At 24.4% G+C, this 18,724-nt stretch overlaps 5 protein-coding genes across 5 annotated transcripts; 3 read left to right on the forward strand and 2 right to left on the reverse strand.

Moving 5' to 3' along the window:
• Positions 1–80: 80 nt before the first annotated feature.
• SRAE_1000315800 (Transcription elongation factor SPT6) lies at positions 81–4,643 on the forward strand (the record flags this gene model as incomplete). The annotated part of the gene is made up of 2 exons (XM_024650316.1): positions 81–311; positions 354–4,643. The coding sequence occupies 2 exons, from the start codon at positions 81–83 to the stop codon at positions 4,641–4,643; spliced, it is 4,521 nt and encodes a 1,506-aa protein (XP_024504106.1).
• Positions 4,644–4,968: 325 nt separating this feature from the next.
• Positions 4,969–5,990, forward strand: SRAE_1000315900 (Hypothetical protein; the record flags this gene model as incomplete). Its single annotated transcript, XM_024650317.1, has 2 exons — positions 4,969–5,044; positions 5,098–5,990. 2 exons carry the CDS (start codon positions 4,969–4,971, stop codon positions 5,988–5,990), a joined length of 969 nt encoding a protein of 322 aa, XP_024504107.1.
• A 2,194-nt stretch (positions 5,991–8,184) lies between these two features.
• Positions 8,185–12,945, forward strand: SRAE_1000316000 (Solute carrier family 22 member 13; the record flags this gene model as incomplete). The annotated part of the gene is made up of 4 exons (XM_024650319.1): positions 8,185–8,245; positions 11,273–11,850; positions 11,907–12,588; positions 12,641–12,945. 4 exons carry the CDS (start codon positions 8,185–8,187, stop codon positions 12,943–12,945), a joined length of 1,626 nt encoding a protein of 541 aa, XP_024504108.1.
• A 1,267-nt stretch (positions 12,946–14,212) lies between these two features.
• SRAE_1000316100 (Las1-like family-containing protein) lies at positions 14,213–15,475 on the reverse strand (the record flags this gene model as incomplete). Its single annotated transcript, XM_024650320.1, has 4 exons — positions 14,213–14,424; positions 14,470–14,811; positions 14,851–15,356; positions 15,408–15,475. The coding sequence occupies 4 exons, from the start codon at positions 15,473–15,475 to the stop codon at positions 14,213–14,215; spliced, it is 1,128 nt and encodes a 375-aa protein (XP_024504109.1).
• A 704-nt stretch (positions 15,476–16,179) lies between these two features.
• Positions 16,180–17,938, reverse strand: SRAE_1000316200 (Zinc finger, LIM-type domain-containing protein; the record flags this gene model as incomplete). Its single annotated transcript, XM_024650321.1, has 4 exons — positions 16,180–16,586; positions 16,632–17,066; positions 17,120–17,196; positions 17,301–17,938. The coding sequence occupies 4 exons, from the start codon at positions 17,936–17,938 to the stop codon at positions 16,180–16,182; spliced, it is 1,557 nt and encodes a 518-aa protein (XP_024504110.1).
• Between the last annotated feature and the right edge of the window lie 786 nt (positions 17,939–18,724).

Consider the following 18,724-nt stretch of genomic DNA (forward strand, 5'->3'; position numbering starts at 1 on the left):
TAAAAGTCTTTTTTTGTGCCTATTTTTATAATATTTTTCATTTTTTTTAGGCATTGACTTCCATTATTTTATGTTGAGAAATGTCGGAGTTTCTGGATTTTCAAGCTGAGGAATCAGATATTTCTCGTACCTCTTCAGATACTGATTCGTCTGAACCAAGGAGAAAAAAAGCTAAAAAAATGAAAGAGAAAAGAAAAAAGCGTGCTCGTATTAGTGACGATGAGGAAGAAGAAGAGGATGATGATAAAGCAATTCAGCAGGAAATGGAAGGTTTTGTGGTCACCGAGTTATCTGATGAAGAGCAACAAGAGGTTTGTTGAATATTATTATATTTTAAATTTTCTTTTATCTAGAAGTCCGATGAATCTGATTCAGAGTTAGATGAGGAATTGTCTGAAGATGACATTGATCTAGTAAATGATAATCTAGGTCTAAGAACTGGTGGTCGTATTCGTGTAATGGAAGATGACGATGATAATGAAGAAAATCAAAGACGTGATCACTATTCAAATCGAAGGAGGGATGATGATGCTGATTCTATTAGAAGTTATGACGATGACAGAGATTCTCTACGTTCAGATTCTGAAGCTGAGTCTGTTGACAATTTTATTGTTGATGATAATGAGGATGAGGATAGACGTCATGCAAGGCATAAACATAAAAAAGCCCGTAATCGTGGATTTGAATTTAGTTCTCATGCTATGGAAGAAGCTAATGAAGTTTTTGGTATTAATAGTATAAATTATTCTTCATTATATGCAGAAGAAGAATATGAAAATGAGAAAGGTACTCGTACTATAAGAAGATTAAAATCATCCATGAAAAAGGGCATTCAATTAGATCCAACTGAACTTATAATGAATAACATGACTGATGAAGCTCAAAGAATTGCATCTATTGATGCTCCAGAAAGATTTATAAGGAGAAAGCGAGCTATTGAGGAGTGTACGGATGAAGAACTTAAAGCCGAAGCATTGTGGATTTATGAGAATACATTTAACAAGAGATTTGTTACAGATATCTCACCAACAGTTTTGAATAACTTTAGAGATACTGAGAACGACGGCATTATTAGAGAAAGTGAACGTGATTATATCTTAAAAGGCGTAGCAACAGTTCTTAGTTTTATACATAACCAAAAATTTGAAATACCATATATTTATACTTACCGTCATGAAAGTTTTAATGAAACAACTCATGAAGCAAAATTTAGTCAGAATGATCTGTGGGAAATTTATTTTGCCGATGAAACTTATTGGAATTTCATAGATAGAAAAAACAATCTCAGGGACATTATGTCAAGAATGGAAAAATTTATAACTCATGAAATTGAAAATGGACGTACTAACTTAAGAAGGATCTCGAATGAAGACTATGATTATTTAAATCGTGCTTCTGCAGACGAAACATTAACAGACGTTCAAGCCAGATTTTCACTTTATTATGGACCATATTTTAACAAAATGTATTCTTGGGAACAAAAAGAAAATTCTCTTTCTGAACATATGAGTGAAAAATTAAAAGTTTCTGGACAGTATAAACTATCTTCAAGAAGTGATTTATATCATCTAGCTTTATCATGTCATCTCAATAAATTTGCTGAAAAATTTGGTTTAACTTCCGATGAGATTGCTGTTAATTGTTCTACTAATTTATCTAATCCAACAGAAGCAAGACATACAGAAACTGACCCTTCAACCGAAGCATTGAAATATACTTGTGAAAATTTTCCTACTGATAAACATGTTATTGATGGTGGGGTTTTGTTACTAGCCCGTGAATTAGCTTCACATCCTGATTTTCGTAATACAATGCGTCTTGAATATCAAAGAGCTGCTCTTATAACAATTAGATGTACCAAAAGAGGACGTAGTGAAATTCAAGCAGGTCATCCATTGTATCATTGTAGATATATTACTGATAAACCTATATCAAAATTGTTAGATTCTGAATTTTTATACATAGTTCATGCAGAAAGGCAAGGTTTTATTAAATATGAAATTCATGTTGACAAAAAATGTCGTACAGCTGATCATCAATATATTGCTTTTATTGATAGTTTTATAGATAAAAAAGTTTTTTACACAGAGAAAATGTCTGAAGTGGCTAAGGAATGGAATAAATTACGTGCTCAAGTTTTAACTGTAGCTTTAGAAAGATTTTTATTTAAAGTTTTTGAAAAAGAATTAATTAAAAAAATGTTGGAAGAAAGTACAACATATGTTATTGCTGAAATAAAAATTTCAATGAATAAAAAATTTAATTTTAAACCATATCAACCAGGTCTTCAAGATGATGAAGATGAGGATGATGATGAATCTATTCGTCATGGTATACGTATTATGTCTATGGTAACAACAACCAAAGAAGGTGAAGCAACAACAGCTGTTATCCTAGATGGTGAAGGTAATTTACTTGATATGGATGTCTTTCCTTATATTACAAATAGATACTCAGAAGGTCCTAAACGTCATAATCCTAATGGTTTAATGCAGAATTTAGAAAAATTAAAAGAATTTATTGTGAGAAAAAAGCCTCATGCAATTGCTTTGGCAGGTGAAAATTTAGACTCTCTTCGCATTAAAACATTACTTAGAGATGCTTGTGATGATTTGAAAAGAAAAAAAGATATTAGAAGAAATATTTTTGTAGATATTGTTGATCCAGGTGTTTCCTTAGCGTATTGTTATTCAGATATGGCAGAGAATGAATTTAGTGGACAAACTTATGCTTCTAAACAAGCTATCTCTTTGGGAAGATTTTTCATTGATCCACTAGTTGAGACGACACATTTATTTAATTATCAAAAAGATTTTCTTAAACTTAAAATTCATCCACTTCAGGAAACAATAAATAAATCAACATTTATCAAATATTGTGTTGCTTCAATAATGAATTTTGTCAATAAACTTGGTGTAGATATTAATAGGTGTATAGAACAAGAACATGTTTATAATATGTTACAATTTGTTTGTGGCCTTGGACCAGCTAAAGCAAGTCATATAAAAAAGTCTATTTTGGCTTGTGAAGCTGGTCTTGCTACCACGAGAGCTGTAATTGTAACTGTTTGTGGCATGGGAACTAACATTTACATGAATTCATCTGCTTTTATTAAAATTGATACAGTTAAAGTTAGAGAAAGAACTGACGAAATGGTAAATGAATTAGATTGTAGTCGTGTTCATCCGGAACATTATTCACTAGCTGCAAAAATTGCTTCTGATGCTTTAGATATGGAAGTTGACGCTGACGAATCTCAAATTAGTGCTATTATTGAAGAAGTTCTTAAGAAACCCAAAACTTTAGAAGTTTTAAACCAAAGTTCTTTAATTAAATATCTTTCACATACAGAATTTGGTGATACTGGTTACCTTGTTCCATTTATTATCAAAGAATTGATGGATAGGTATGCTGATCCACGAAAATATATACCACCAACAGCTGATGATATTTTTAAATTACTTGTTCATGAAGATAAAAGTTATTATCCTCTTGGAAAATTAGTATCAGCTGTTTTTAGAAATATTGCATATAAACGTTTGCAGGAGAAAGATATTGAGAGAGCTAATGGCTATCCTGTTCATAATAGTTTAAATTGGAAGTGTAGATTTTGTGGTAGTGATAAATTTTATGATTCAACATCTGTTGTTAACCATGTTAGAAATGAAGAATGTCCAGGAAATATAGTAGGATTGAGAGGTGACTTACCCAACGGAATATCTGTTTTTGTTCCATTAAATCGTATAATTGATGGTTGTGATAATGTTGGACAAGAAGCATCTCGATATGAAAGAGATGATTTAAATAGAAAACTTGATGAAGCTAAATCAATAGCAAATAAAGTTAAGAAAGGATCCCAATTAATTGGTAGAATAATTGAACCAGTAAGTACAGAAAAATTTTCTATTCTTCTTTCCTGTAGACCAATTGATTTGAAAACAGAAGATGACAATAAAGAACTTGATATATATTTTGACTATGAGGTTTACAAGAGTGATATTGAAAGGGATACAGTTGCCAAACAAACTCCAAAAACTGCTGGTGGTTACTTTAAAAGAGTAATTGCTCATCCACATTTTTATAATGTTAGTTTCAAACAAGCTGAAAATATACTTTCACAAAAAGAACCTGGAGAAAGTGTTATCAGGCCTTCTTCTAAACACATTGATCATCTTTGTGTGACATGGAAAGTCACTGATGACATCTATCAACATGTTGATGTAATTGAAAAAGACAAACCACAACCATTTTCTCTTGGAAAGACTCTTATAATTGATGATGAAGATTATGAAGACTTGGAAGAAATTTTGGCACGATACATACAACCAATGGCCAGGTTAGTTCGTTATGTTATGGATCATAAATGTTACAAAGAAGGAATATTTGCTGAAGAAGACAGTAGACTTCAAGAACAATTATCTTCCGAAAAATCTCAGAATCCATCTCGTATACCTTATTTTTTTGTACCATCAAGAAAGTATCCTGGTAAATTTGTTATTGCTTATCAACCTAGACAAAAAATGTTAAAAGAATACTTTTCTGTTAAACCTAATGGTTTCAGATTTAGACAACAAATATTTCCAACCCTTGATTATATGATGAGTTGGTTTAAATCTAACTTCAATAAGATGCCTCCTCGATAAAATTGTTTGTTAATTTAACTATTAATTTTAGTACATTTGCTTAATTATTTTTTTTTAATTCTACTTGCCTATATTTTTTTGACAATCTGATTCTATCTTTTTTTGTTGTTTTGTATTTATTGTATTATATAAAATCTTTTTAGAATAAATTTTCTTTAATTTTAACTTTAATCTTGTTAGTTATTTATTGGTGTATGTAATTATCAAATGATAAAAAAAAAACTAAAACGTGTAAATAAATATAATTTAAATTTTTCTTTATGTTACGTGAATATTAAAATTATTTATTTTATGATAAAAAAAAGTATGCTTTTGTAATTTACAAATGTCTATTTTTATCATCTTATTTTTATTTTTTCAAGTTGTTAGTACAACAGTTAACCTAACCATCAATCAAGACTGTAGGTGAAAAAACTATAAAGTAAAAATAAAAATTAATTATCAATATCTTTAGATATATGTAATTTCAAATATATTCAATTTTTAGATCCAACAATTGAAGAAGTTAAAATTAATATTAAAGGATTAAGAAGGCGTAATATATTTTTTGATTATCATTTGAACTTTATGCATGATAAACTTACATTTTCTCAATATATACCATCACTAGAATTAAATATTTTTTCATTGATAAAAAGTAGAAAGGAAGTAGCATTAATAGTTGAGTCAAATTTTCAAAATTCAATGAAAGTTTGTTTTGGTACATTATCTACAAATTTTTTAGCATTATATAAATTTGAATTTGAGTTTAAAAAAGAAAAAAATAGTTCATTGGATGAAAATGATAGCGTTATCCTTCCAAATTTTGTTGAAATTCCATATGAAAAAAATGTCGAACTTAAAGATGGAATTTTTATAATTATGATATTTATAGTTATAACACTTTATCTTTGTCTACTTGTGTTAATGTTTTGCAGAAAGAAGAATATTGTAGTGATAAAAGAAAAAGAAATTGAAAGGAATAAAAATAGATACAGGTACAATGGAAATTTCAGAAAATTGATAGAAAATCGTTATAAAGTTTTAAAAGATGATCAATATCCTTCAAAAAATGAAATAATTGATCTTCCAAAGTGGAATTCGAGAAGGCAAGTAATAAAAGCTATGAGGGAACATAGGTTAAATGCTAAGAGAGATCTTGAAAATGTTAAAAAAGCGATAAATAATGAAATTAAATTAAGTAAGAAAAGTAAAGATAATATAGTTATTAAACGTGCTGACGATATACCTGCTGAAAAAATTAAAAATAAAGATTCAAATGTTGAAATACGAGGAATAACAAAATTTTCCTCCAAAGTATTTCCAATACAAAAGAAGCATAAAAGGAAAAAAAATTATAACTTATAATCTAATTTAATTTATCTATACTCTAGCAAAATATTAATAGAAAATAAAATATTCTTGAAATTTCAGTAATAATATTTTATGTATATTATTAATACGACATCAAAAAATAATAACTTTTTTATTTGTAGAAATTAAGACAATTATATGGAAAATGCTTTGTATTTTACGTTTATCTGTTAATATTTTCTAAACTTAAAACTTTAAAGTAATTTCCATAAAAATTTACTTAATATAAAATAATTATTTATACTACTTCCAAAATGTGTTATAAAAAAAAAACTTTTTGGGAAATTTTTTATTGAAAATACTCTCACTCGATAGCCCTTGAAGAGAGATGAATTTTGAATATAATCACGGATATGTAAAAATTAAAACTTCAGAAGTTATGAGCCTTCAAAGTTGGAGGCGAAAGTGGGGAATATTTTTTGTAAAAAATCGCCTTTCATGATCCATTGAAGATTTTTTAAATTAAAAGATATATTTTAGATCAGATTTTTACGGGAAATTCATTGAAGTTGGTCTCATCTTTATAGGACTTCTCAAACTTGAGATATGATGAGAAATGTTGCTTGAGAAACGTTTTCGAGAATGTACTCATAACTCAAGTTAAACAGCTCGTGGAAGTATGAAATTTGTTGCGCTGAGCTTCTTTCAACTTTTTAGATGTAGTCCACGTTGAAAAGTTTTCTTGATATTCAAAAGTTTTCAAGATATAGAATTTGGCATTTTTTCGCGCTTAATCTTTTGTCATCATTTTTTATATCTCAAAAGTGGTTGGTGATATAAAAAAGTGTTGAAGGTAGACCCCATATGAAAACTAAAATGAAGACGATTGCAGAAAACCGCTTGTTTCTAGCTTCATTTTGAAAGGAGATATAACCAAAGGCGGAAATTTTTTCTAAATATTCATTGTTCATGACTTTTCAGTATCTTGGCTAAAAATTGTCATATGAAGATAAGTTTAGTGGCAAACGATTTCTCTTAAAAAGTTATTTAAAAATGAATAATTTCTGTAAAAATAACTTCAAAATTTCCTGATTTTCAAAAATTATTCAAGATGCTCCAACTTGTCATCAGTATTTAAAAAAATTAACTTTTTTTAGAATTTTGGTATAATATGATATTCATTCGATAGCCCTTGAGAAGAGATGAATTTTGAATATAATCAAGGATATGTAAAAATTGAAACTCCAGAAGTTATGAGCCTTCAAAGTTGGAGGCGAAAGTGGGGAATATTTTTTGTAAAAAATCGCCTTTCATGATCCAGTTAAGCATTTTTAAATTAAAAGATATATTCTAAATCAGATTTTTACGGAAAATTCATTGAAGTTGGTCTCATCTTCATAGGACGTCTCAAACTTGAGATATGATGAAAAAAGTTGCTTCAAAAACGTTTTCAAGAACGTACTCATAACTCAAGTTAAACAGCTCGTGGAAGTATGAAATTTGTTGCGCTGGGCTTCTTTCAACTTTTTAGATGTAGTCCACGTTGAAAAGTTTTTTTGATTTTCAAAAGTTTTCAAGATATAGTATTTGGTATTTTTTCGCGCTTAATCTTTTGTCATCATTTTTTATATCTCAAAAATGGTTGGTAATATAAAAAAATTTTGAAGGTGGACCCTACATGAAAACTAAAACGAAGATGATTCCAGAAATCCGCTTGTTTCTAGCTTCATTTTCAGAAGAGTTATAACAAAAGGCGGAAATTTTTTCTAAATATTCATTGTTCATGACTTTTCAGCATTTCAGCTAAAAATTGTCATATGAAGATAAGCTTAGTGTCAAACGATTTCTCTTTAAAAGTTATTCTAATATGAATAATTTTTGTAAAAATAACTTCAATATTTCGCGAGTTTCAAAAATTGTCCAAGAAGCTCCAACTTGATTTGTCATCAGAACTTAAAAAAACAACTTTTTTTAGAATTTTGGCATAATATTATATTCATTCGATAGCCCTTGAGGAGAGATGAATTTTGAATATAATCAAGGATATGTAAAAATTAAAACTTCAGAAGTTATGAGCCTTCAAAGTTGGAGGCGAAAGTGGGGAATATTTTTGAAAAAAAATCGCCTTTCATGATCCATTGAAGATTTTTTAAATTAAAAGATATATTCTAGATCAGATTTTTACGGGAAATTCATTGAAGTTGGTCTCATCTTTATAGGACTCCTCAAACTTGAGATATGATGAGAAATGTTGCTTGAGAAACGTTTTCAAGAATGTACTCATAACTCAAGTTACACAGCTCGTAGAAGTATGAAATTTGTTGCGCTGGGCTTCTTTCAACTTTTTAGATGTAGTCCACGTTGAAAAGTTTTCTTGATATTCAAAAGTTTTCAAGATATAGCATTTGGCATTTTTTCGCGCTTAATCTTTTGTCATCATTTTTTATATCTCAAAAGTGGTTGGCAATATAAAAAAATTTTAAAGGTGGACCCTATATGAAAACTAAAAAGGAGATGATTTCAGAAATTCGCTTGTTTCTAGCTTCAGTTTCAGAAGAGTTACAACCAAAGGCGGAAATTTTTTCTAAATATTCATTGTTCACGACTTTCTAATACTTCATTTCAAACATATCATATGTTAATGAAACTATTGTAATAAGTTTCTTTTAAAATATTTATCTATAACGAATAACAGTCATAATAATATTTTCATAGATTGTAGAGATTCAGACATTGTTAAAAAATAACAAAGATTATTTATTATGTGATGATTTATAATATCATAAATTTCATTGATAATGACAAAATTTATCCATATTCATTTTTTTATTTAATGATTGTTTAAATAATTTTACAAAAAATGAAAAATATTTTTTTTGTATATTTGATTATACAATTGTACTTAAAAAATTTTACATTATTTATAACATAAATTAGATTGTTTTCTGTATTTATATTTTAACTAAAGTTTTCTGTCTACAAAATTTCACTATCTTTGCCTTCTCTTTTACCCTTTTTTTCATTTTTATCTTGATTATTTATTCCAAATACTTTATTTACAAAAGTATGATATGTTGTGGCAATTGAATTATCAAGTGTCATATGAATACAAGATATTATATCAATTATTTTATCATTGTTTTAAAGTACAAAATCATTAGACAAAGAAAATAATCTCAGTTTTATTTTTTTTTTCTAAATCTCTTATTTTTATTTGTTCCAATTCAAATTTGATTGTTTCTAAAAATCATATACTATATTTATTTATGAAACAATTCGGTCTTATATTAATATTTTTATTACTATAAATAACTTTTGGTAAATATTTTAAATGCTCACTTTTCATTGGTCTAAAATGAAGTGTACTTTGAATATCTACTTTATTGTTACTTAAAGAATATTTATAATAATCATATAAGATTTTATATATGAATAACTGTTAATATAAATTTGAATTTTATTTATAATAGATATTGTTGTATCTAGAGTACAAAAAAAAAGTATTTTAATAGTTATCTTTTATCTCAATTATTAATTTTTTAATTTAATTATTAAAGAAATGTCTAAATTCTATTACAATTTCCCAATAAACAGTTAACGGAATTTAATAACTTTGATTATTTTTATCAATCGTATAATAATTTATATTCCCACAATTAAAATGTTTTATTGATAAAAACTCAAACATATAACCTTTAAATGTTTTAAAATATAAAACTTTTATTGTTTTACTTTTATTTTTTTATTATCAATTGTATATTTTTGAAATTTTCTACAAACTCACTAATATTGAAGAGTATGTATAATTATTACTTGGACATTTTCTTAAAAAAAAGAGTAAATTTACAGTTATTTCAATATGGATTAAAAATACATTCTATAAGTTATTATATATTATTATTTAGAAAAATATTTATTTCCATTAATTGGTGATGTTAAAAAAATAATAACCAAATAAATTATGAATTAGAAAATGTAACAAAAATATGAACTTATAATATGATTAAAAATGTATGGACATTTTGTATTAAATTTATTTTTTAAGTGATATAGATATTAACATTATTTTAAAACATTTAAAAACTTTTTTTTTATCAAAATCTTAAATGAAATAATAATTGAATAGATTATATAATAGCTTTATAAACAACAGATACAAAAATATTATATAACATGATCTTCATTAACTATACCTACATATTCACATAAAAGCTTTAAAACTAAACAATTTTTTTTATATTAATTTAAATATAGATTCAATACACTGATACTTTTATCGTTAAAACTATTAAAAGATTATTAAATTTCACCTTCAATGATTTATTCATTCATACATAAGATTGTACAAATAATTCAATGATATTTTTGAGATGAATTATTAAGAAAGTTTTTTTTTTTCAATTTAAAGTATCAACGATAATAATAAAAAATATATAAAAATAAATGTCAAAACAAACTTTGGTTTATTCAAATATTCCAGAAACAATTATTTTGTTTATTTTTTACTCCCAATTAAAAAAAAATTACAACATATTTTTTTAATTATAAATATTTTCAAACAATTTATTAACAAATAAAAAAAACATTAAATTGATAATTATTTTATTTATTTGTAAAATCTCTTTATAATCATAGACGTTTATTTTTTTTTTATATCACAAAACATATATTAATACTTATATTTTTACAATATTATAATAACAAAAATCGTACATTATTTAAATTACCTCTCAATATTTTCATTAAAGGGTACATTACATCACCTTAAAATTTTTTTTACTACCTCTCATTAAATACTTTTTTAATTTAAAAATCTTTGTCATAATCTTTAAATAAAAAGTTCATTAATTTTACCTTTATTTTTACATATACATATTACTATAACATTAGCACCATTTATTCAATTAAAACTTTTTTCTTTATTCTTCTTTTTCTTTTCAACTAGTAATATAATTTATATATGATATCAAATTTAAATAATCTTAGATGACCTGCCCTTTATAATTAAAGAATCTTTCAACAAAATAAATGTCATTTTTAATTAAACTCTAGTCAAATCATATAGCATGCTTATTTTTTTTTGTCAAATTTGTGATACTTTTTAATTTAATTATTAAAAGACATTTTCCTTCATAAAATATTTGCTATCATTATATTTTTTTTTATCTTAAACATATATAAATATATATATACCTTTGCTTTTTGATTTAATATCATAAAATAATTCTTTTGATATCATTATATCAAAAATAAATAGCATATTTACATCCACGATTATACTAAAATTAAAAAGAATATTGTTATCACTTATATAATATATTTATAATATCATTTAGATATGACTAATGATATTGTAGTATTTGAATCCTGTCATAATATCTTGTTCTCGGGTGATGATAATGAACTCTTTAATGAAAATATAACCCCAATAAATAAAAAAAAATCATTAAAAAATTATGAAGATTTAATATCTGTAGATCGTATAATGGAAAACGAAAAAAGAAAAAATGAATTGATATGTGAAGAAATTCTTGAAAAACTTGGTTCATATAATCCATATTCATTATTTATAATGATATCCATGGCTATATTATGGGCATTAGCTGCTATGAATCTTATGATATCAGCTTTTATTGTTGATCTTACATATGCTAATACCTCTTCAAATAATATTATTGATACATTTCAATTAATTGAAGATAAATCTTACCTTGTAAATATGTTTTCATCATCATTTATGTTTGGAAGTGTAATTGGTGGAATTGTAATACCTATATTTGCTGATTATTTTGGTAGAAAAACAAATGTTGGTTGGTGTACTTTTATTCTTGGAGCTGCTGGTTGTGGTATAGCTTTTGTTAATAAATATTATCATGTTTTAATTTTACGATTTATTCAAGGAGTAGCATTTCATGTTAGTTTTATTTATTTATTTTTTAAAAAATTAATTATTATAATATAATTTTTAAGGGAACCATTGCAACAAATTGGGTATTATCTTATGAATCAGTATCAATAAAAATAAGATCTTTTTCTGCACTAATTTTTGGAGTTATATGGGTAGTAGGATATTGTGTTATAGCTCCATTGGCATATTACTTTACTGATTGGAGAGATTTTTGTTTTTTTACAGCACTTCCAACACTTATCTTTTCTTTTATTGTATTTGCAACAATACCAGAATCTTTAGGATTTTTAATTTATAAGAAAAGAATGGATGATATTAAAAAATGGTTAAAATATAATAAAAAATTTTCTAAATTTTTTGGTAAAAAAAATTTTATAGATATTGATAATTTAATAAATAGTATATCAAATAATACAAATGAATCTAGAATTGAAGATACTGAGAAATTGTCTATTATAAGAAAAGTAGCAAACTTTTTTACAACAAAAAAAATTTTATTTCTTAATCTTATAATATTTGCCTTCGTCTGGACAACGGATACAGTAATATATTATGCATTGTCATTTTTTAGTACAAATTTATCTGGCAATATGTATATAAATTATGTTTTATCAGGATTAGTAGAATGTCCCAGTTATCTAGTAGTCCCATTTTTTTTAGATTATTTTGGTAGAAAAGGTTTAACATTTATAATGCATTTTATTGCATCAATAGCATTATTTTTGGGGCTTATTATAGGACAAGGTAATTATTAAACTATTTATAATTTTTTTTTTATTAAATTATCTTATTCTAGATCAACATATTATTTACCTTCTAATTTGGTTAACAGGAAAATTTTGTATATCATGTACTTTTACATCAATATTTGTATATGGATCAGAAATATTTCCAACATCATACAGAAATGTTTTACTTGGTTTTTGTGCTGTCATCTCAAGATTTGGTGGTATTATAGCACCATTTTCAAAAAGTCTTGATGTTTTATGGCCAAAGGCATCTATTGCTTTGTTTGCTTCAATAGCATTATTAGCTGCTCTGTTATCGCTAATTTTACCAGAAACTGGAAAAATTAAAACATTTATAAGAAAAAAAAAATAAAAAAAATATTTGTAATATAGATACAATTCTGTATGATATTGTAAATAAATGGTATAAATTTATTGGAGCGTAAAAGTAATATGGAAATATTATTTTAAAAAAAAATATTTCCCCTATTTGCATAGTATATTTTGGAAAAATTTTCGTCAACTATTATCTATCATTAAGATAAAAATTTGTTGTAAATAATACCAAAAAACAATAATTTTATCTTTTTTTTTTTAATAAACGTTTAGTGAATTCACTTTGTTTTTAATCAAATGTCACATTGCTTATATCAAAATAAAAACTTTTTATCGGTATAAAAAAAATGTTTTTTGAAATTTAAACAAAATATTTTTTAACTCATATACAATATATTTTCTTATCTGTATTTATTGATCTTATTTAATATTATCTGATCAAATTTAAATTTTTAAAAATTCAAATGAAATAAATATTTAAACTAACCTTTTATGATATAAAAATATTATAATAAAGAAGTTGATTTAATACAAATTATGTTTAATTTTAAACTTGAAAAATAATTTTAGTTATCTTTTATTTTTGATAAATCTATTAAAAACACCAATAACAAAATTTAGTTTAACATCTAAACAGCAAGTGTCATTCTTCAATCAAATATTATATATTAATCAAAGGATACTTTTAAATAGAGAGAAAAGTATTTTTAAAATTGTTTGATAAGATATTACTACTTTATGCCAAGATTATAAAAATATTTTTATACTAAGAAATTATAATGTAGATGCTAAAATAATTTAATAACACATTTTTTCTGCACAAATTGTTGTGGGAATTTCTAAGAATATTAAAAATATGGAAGAAAATAATTCTTAACTTTATTCTATCATTAAAATATCACTTATTTAAAAAAAAATATAATTAAAGTTTACATATTAAAATAAATGATAAGCTTGTAATTAATTATAATAAAGTCAGCAAAATTAAAAAAATAACCGAATGAGATCTTAAATAATATCTGATAAACTAAATAATATTTTTCTGGCAATAAAAGAAATATTCCATTTTTGTATGTAAATATATTTTTAAATAGTTTAAAATTTAATAAACTAGAGATAAACAAAAGTTTATCTAAAAAAAATTATTACAAATACAATTTGCCAGACATTGAATAAATAATGATAATTAGTATAACTAATTAAAGAATAAACATTTAAATTGTGTAAATAATAAAAAAAAATACATTAAAAAAGTAAATAGTATCTAGTATATCATGAAAATATTCTTATGTAGATAAAGAAAATCATACACCCCATGGTCCAGAACTATACGATATTTTTACACAATCATCATCACTTGTTTGATCACTTAAATCAGGATAATTACTATACTTATTTTCAAAATTATCATCTATAAAATTATAATTCTTATTTATTGTTTCAATACAAATCTTCAATTTTAAAATAGCAGACCACTTCTTTAACTCTTTTATTTCCCATTCATCTACTATTTTTTCTGAAATAAATATATAATAAATTTTAAAATATAAAAAAAAAATACCTGTAGCAATTTTTCTAATTAACCATCCTGTCCAATATTTATACTGTGCTTTTATGTGCTTTTTATTTTTGTCATCATAAGCCATTTCAGCAGCAAATATAGCTAAATTAAAAATATCCCCGTTTTCACAAATTAACTGAAATATATATCTCATTGAAACAATACAATATAATGGTGGATTGTAGGTAAAATCTAATAAATCTTCATACATGCTATTATAAGTAATTAAACAATCAGTTGACAAAAGGGATGTTATAAAAAGTTTACAATCCTCTTCAATAGCTGAAGCTAGAAATTTTGCGTATCCCAATTTTCTAAATGCTTGATAACTTAATGGTTCTCCTTTAAAAGATTTAAACATATTAAAAACTTTATCAATACCATCTATTATTTCATCTTTACGAGAAAAATCTTCTTCTGGCCATCGAATATCTCCATCAAATTTTTCCCAATAATTTTTAATAATTATACGAAACAACTCATCTACAGCTTCTTTCAATATAAACATATTTGGAATATCACCATGGGTAAAATCATTCCTAATATCAGCTATATTAAGATCAGCTTTAAAATATCTTAATGTAGATCGTATAGTTTTTGGAGATTTATCCGTTAAACCACTTTCTATTTCTTGAAGATGAACGATAACTCTATTTATTGAGACACCAAGAGATCTCACCAATGATTCTATATCATTAATTAAATAATTGTTTGTTTTTAAAATATTTTTATACGCTAGAAATATTTCATATGTTGCATCAAGTGCCAATCTTCCTTTGTAAACATCACGAGATTTTATAGATTGTATAATAGATAAAATATCATTCACTGTTTCTAAACTTTTATCTTCTGATAAAACTAATTTTTTTAAACGTAACCATGTATTTCTAAAAAAAAAAATGAGTATATTAAAAAAATATTTTTTCTTATATACCTACGTTTTAAAAGGTAATACTTCTTCATTCTCATATACTAATTGTAAAGTATTAATATCTTTTCTTTTCATTATTTAATATTATGATATGATAATAATATGATAAGTAAAAAAAAAATAATTTAAATTTAACTAACAACTATAGTTAAAGTCTAGACACCAAAAATATTTCTTTTTAAGACAGATCATTTTAACATTACTATAAATTTTGAATAAATAAAAGTACTCATAATATTATTATTTTTTTGAAAATAAAGATAATTTTATTTTCTAATCTAAATATTTTGTAATGTGATCCATTAAACTTATTTAATTTTAAAGAAAAAAAATTTTTTTCCAACAAAAAGAAAGCAAAGAAGAAATAAAAAAAAATAATATAATTATAGTGTAAAAAAAAGTAGGTCCCTATACATATTAATATTTTTTTTACATTTATATTATTAAAATGATTAAGAATCTCTTTTTTTATGTTAAATAATTATTAAAAAAAATAGTTCAAATATTAATTTATGAAACATTAACAAATAAAAATATTATAAAAAAAGTTTTAAGCTTTAAAAAATTTATTATCATACATTTGACCTTTCATAATAATATGTCAACTTTTAAATATCTGTTTAGAAAACTTTTATTTATAAAAATTATGTTATTATTCTTTATTTTTAAGGCAATGAAAATAGCTAAATAATTATGAAAAAAAAATTTTTTTTTTAATATTGTAAAATACTAAAAAGAATCAACTTCTTTAGTATATCATATTTTTCTTTTAGTTTTAATTAAATCAATTTTTCAATATTAGATTGATTTAAATCAGGACAATATTGTAAACCATTATACAATTTGTAGAAACATTCATGACAATAAGGTTTCTTTTCATGTTCTCTATAGGTTCCACGAAGAGAAAGAGCTTTTTGGCAATATATACACATAAAATGGTATGGATGGAATTTTTGTGCATAATCTGCATTAGGTGCCAATGCTGTTAAAATTTGGCCATCTATCTCTTCTGAACAGTAGGCGCAAATTGGTAATGGTTGAGGTGGTGATGTTGAATCTATGGCTATTGTTCTACGGGGTGTCTGGGAACGACCTCTTTGATGTCTTTGACTTATAGAATCTTCTGTTATCTCTACTCCATAGTCATTTTTTATTGTTTCCATTGTCATTGTATCATTATATTGTGCTAAAAAAAATTATTTAATATTTATAAAGATTTTATTTCACTTACGATAATCTCTTTTTTTTGGTTGTGGATCATAAGAATCATCATTCTCTGGAGCTGGAGACAATTTCAATCTATATTCAACTTCCTCACTAACAACTCTTGTCTTTTTTGGTTTTCTTTGTCCAGCTCTCCTTAAAACTTCAGTTGTTGCTTCAACATCATAAACCAAAGCAGCTAATGTATCTCCAACAACATTTTGTTGTTGATTATTTTTAACTTTATCAAGTTCTTTTCTCATGTCATCACGAGATATAGATTTTAATCTTGTTGATAACCAATCATCATCAGCTATCATTGATATTCTACCATTTATTTCCATATTGGCATTAAACATTTTTTGTTCATTTAATTGTTCCTGTTGTTTACGTCTTATTATTTCTGTTGTCTTTTCTACATCATCTTTCAAGACTGCTAATGTACTATGAATTGCATCAATATCTAAAATTAAAAATTTTTATATAATAAAAAGATTTTTTTTTTTTATAATTTACGTTGACTTGGTATATCACTAATATTAGAAGCTCTGGAGATGGAACGCCGTGTATCAATGGCTGTTGTCATGTTGTTTCTAAAAAAAATACATTATAATAGAAATGTCATATAATAAATATGAAATATACATTAAAAATACAAAAAAAAAAGTGTTAAAAGGACAATGATAATCTAACTTACGAATCTCCTTCTCCCATTCTATTACTATTATCATCAACCTCTTGATAATATTTAGTAATAATATTTTGATTTTTTATATATTTTTTGGTATCAGAAGAGAAACCTTTATAATTTTTATATTCATAAGACTCAACATTATTTCCATTAACATAACTTGTTCTCATAGTATCATTATCATTTTTATTTTTTATTAAAATATCATTATTATTAATACTACTAGAAGAATTATTTTTTATCATATCTTCTTTATCATTTTTTTTTGCTTCATAACAAGAATATGAGAGACCCTTATTAAAATTAGAAGTAGTATTAGGATTATTAAAATATCCCCTAAATAAGCCTTCTCTTTTTATTGGAATAAAGGCAGATTTTTTACTAATTAATCTATCACAAGTTTTATCATCATCATCATTTATAGTGGTTGCCTTTTTTTCATACTCCTCATATTTTTGAATTTTTTTTATTCCTCCATCATTAGTAATAATATTTGTTATTGGTACAATAGTATTATTATTATTATTATTATTTTTAATTACTTTAATTTCCCTTACAGTTTCATTATTATTATTATTATTATTACTATCAAAATCTTTATTCCATGTAACAACTTCAGATTTTGTCTTAACAATATATCTCATTATATAATTGTTATAAAATAAAAAATTTTGAAAGATTTTATAATATAAAAGTTTTAATAATAATAATAATAATAATATATAGTAAAAATAGAAACTAATATTATTATTTTAGATTAAAAGTAATAAAATCAAAAAACCCTATAATTTTGTGTATGATTCGTGGTAACTACACTTTGACAATGAGATATGTTATTATAATGTTATATGTAATAACAAAAATTTGTTTTATGAAACATTTAGGAGGTTTGTAATAGAATTACTTTTTAAAAATGATGGAGGAAAAAAAAACAACAATGGAACATTGTCATAATATAATATGTATCTATTTGTTCACGTTTTTCAGAGCATTATTGTTTTAATTTTATTTCTATGTATTATAACATTTGTAAAATATATTTTTGAGGTTCAAGAAAAAAAAAAATAAATGTCTAGGAATGTTGTGATATAAAAAGGGAGAAGGAGAAGAAAGAGAAATCATTGTGATTATTTTTAGGTGAATCAAGTATATACAGTATAAACATAATATAAATTTTAGGAGAAAAAATCAATAGGGAAAAGAAATTATAATAAGAAATTTTAAATAAAATATTTAAAGAGATAAATGAAAGTTAAAGAATATATTGTTGTTTAGTTAATTTTGTTAACAAACTCTAATATGCCAATATACTTCTGATCAGATAGACGCCTACTACAAGATCATATTTAATATTATCATTATTGTTGTTAGTAAAGAATAGATTGGATGATAGGGCTTTTTACTTTACAACGATAATGATAAGGATATAT

This window comes from Strongyloides ratti (assembly GCF_001040885.1).
Source record: "Strongyloides ratti genome assembly S_ratti_ED321, chromosome : 1".
Classification (NCBI taxonomy): domain Eukaryota; kingdom Metazoa; phylum Nematoda; class Chromadorea; order Rhabditida; family Strongyloididae; genus Strongyloides; species Strongyloides ratti.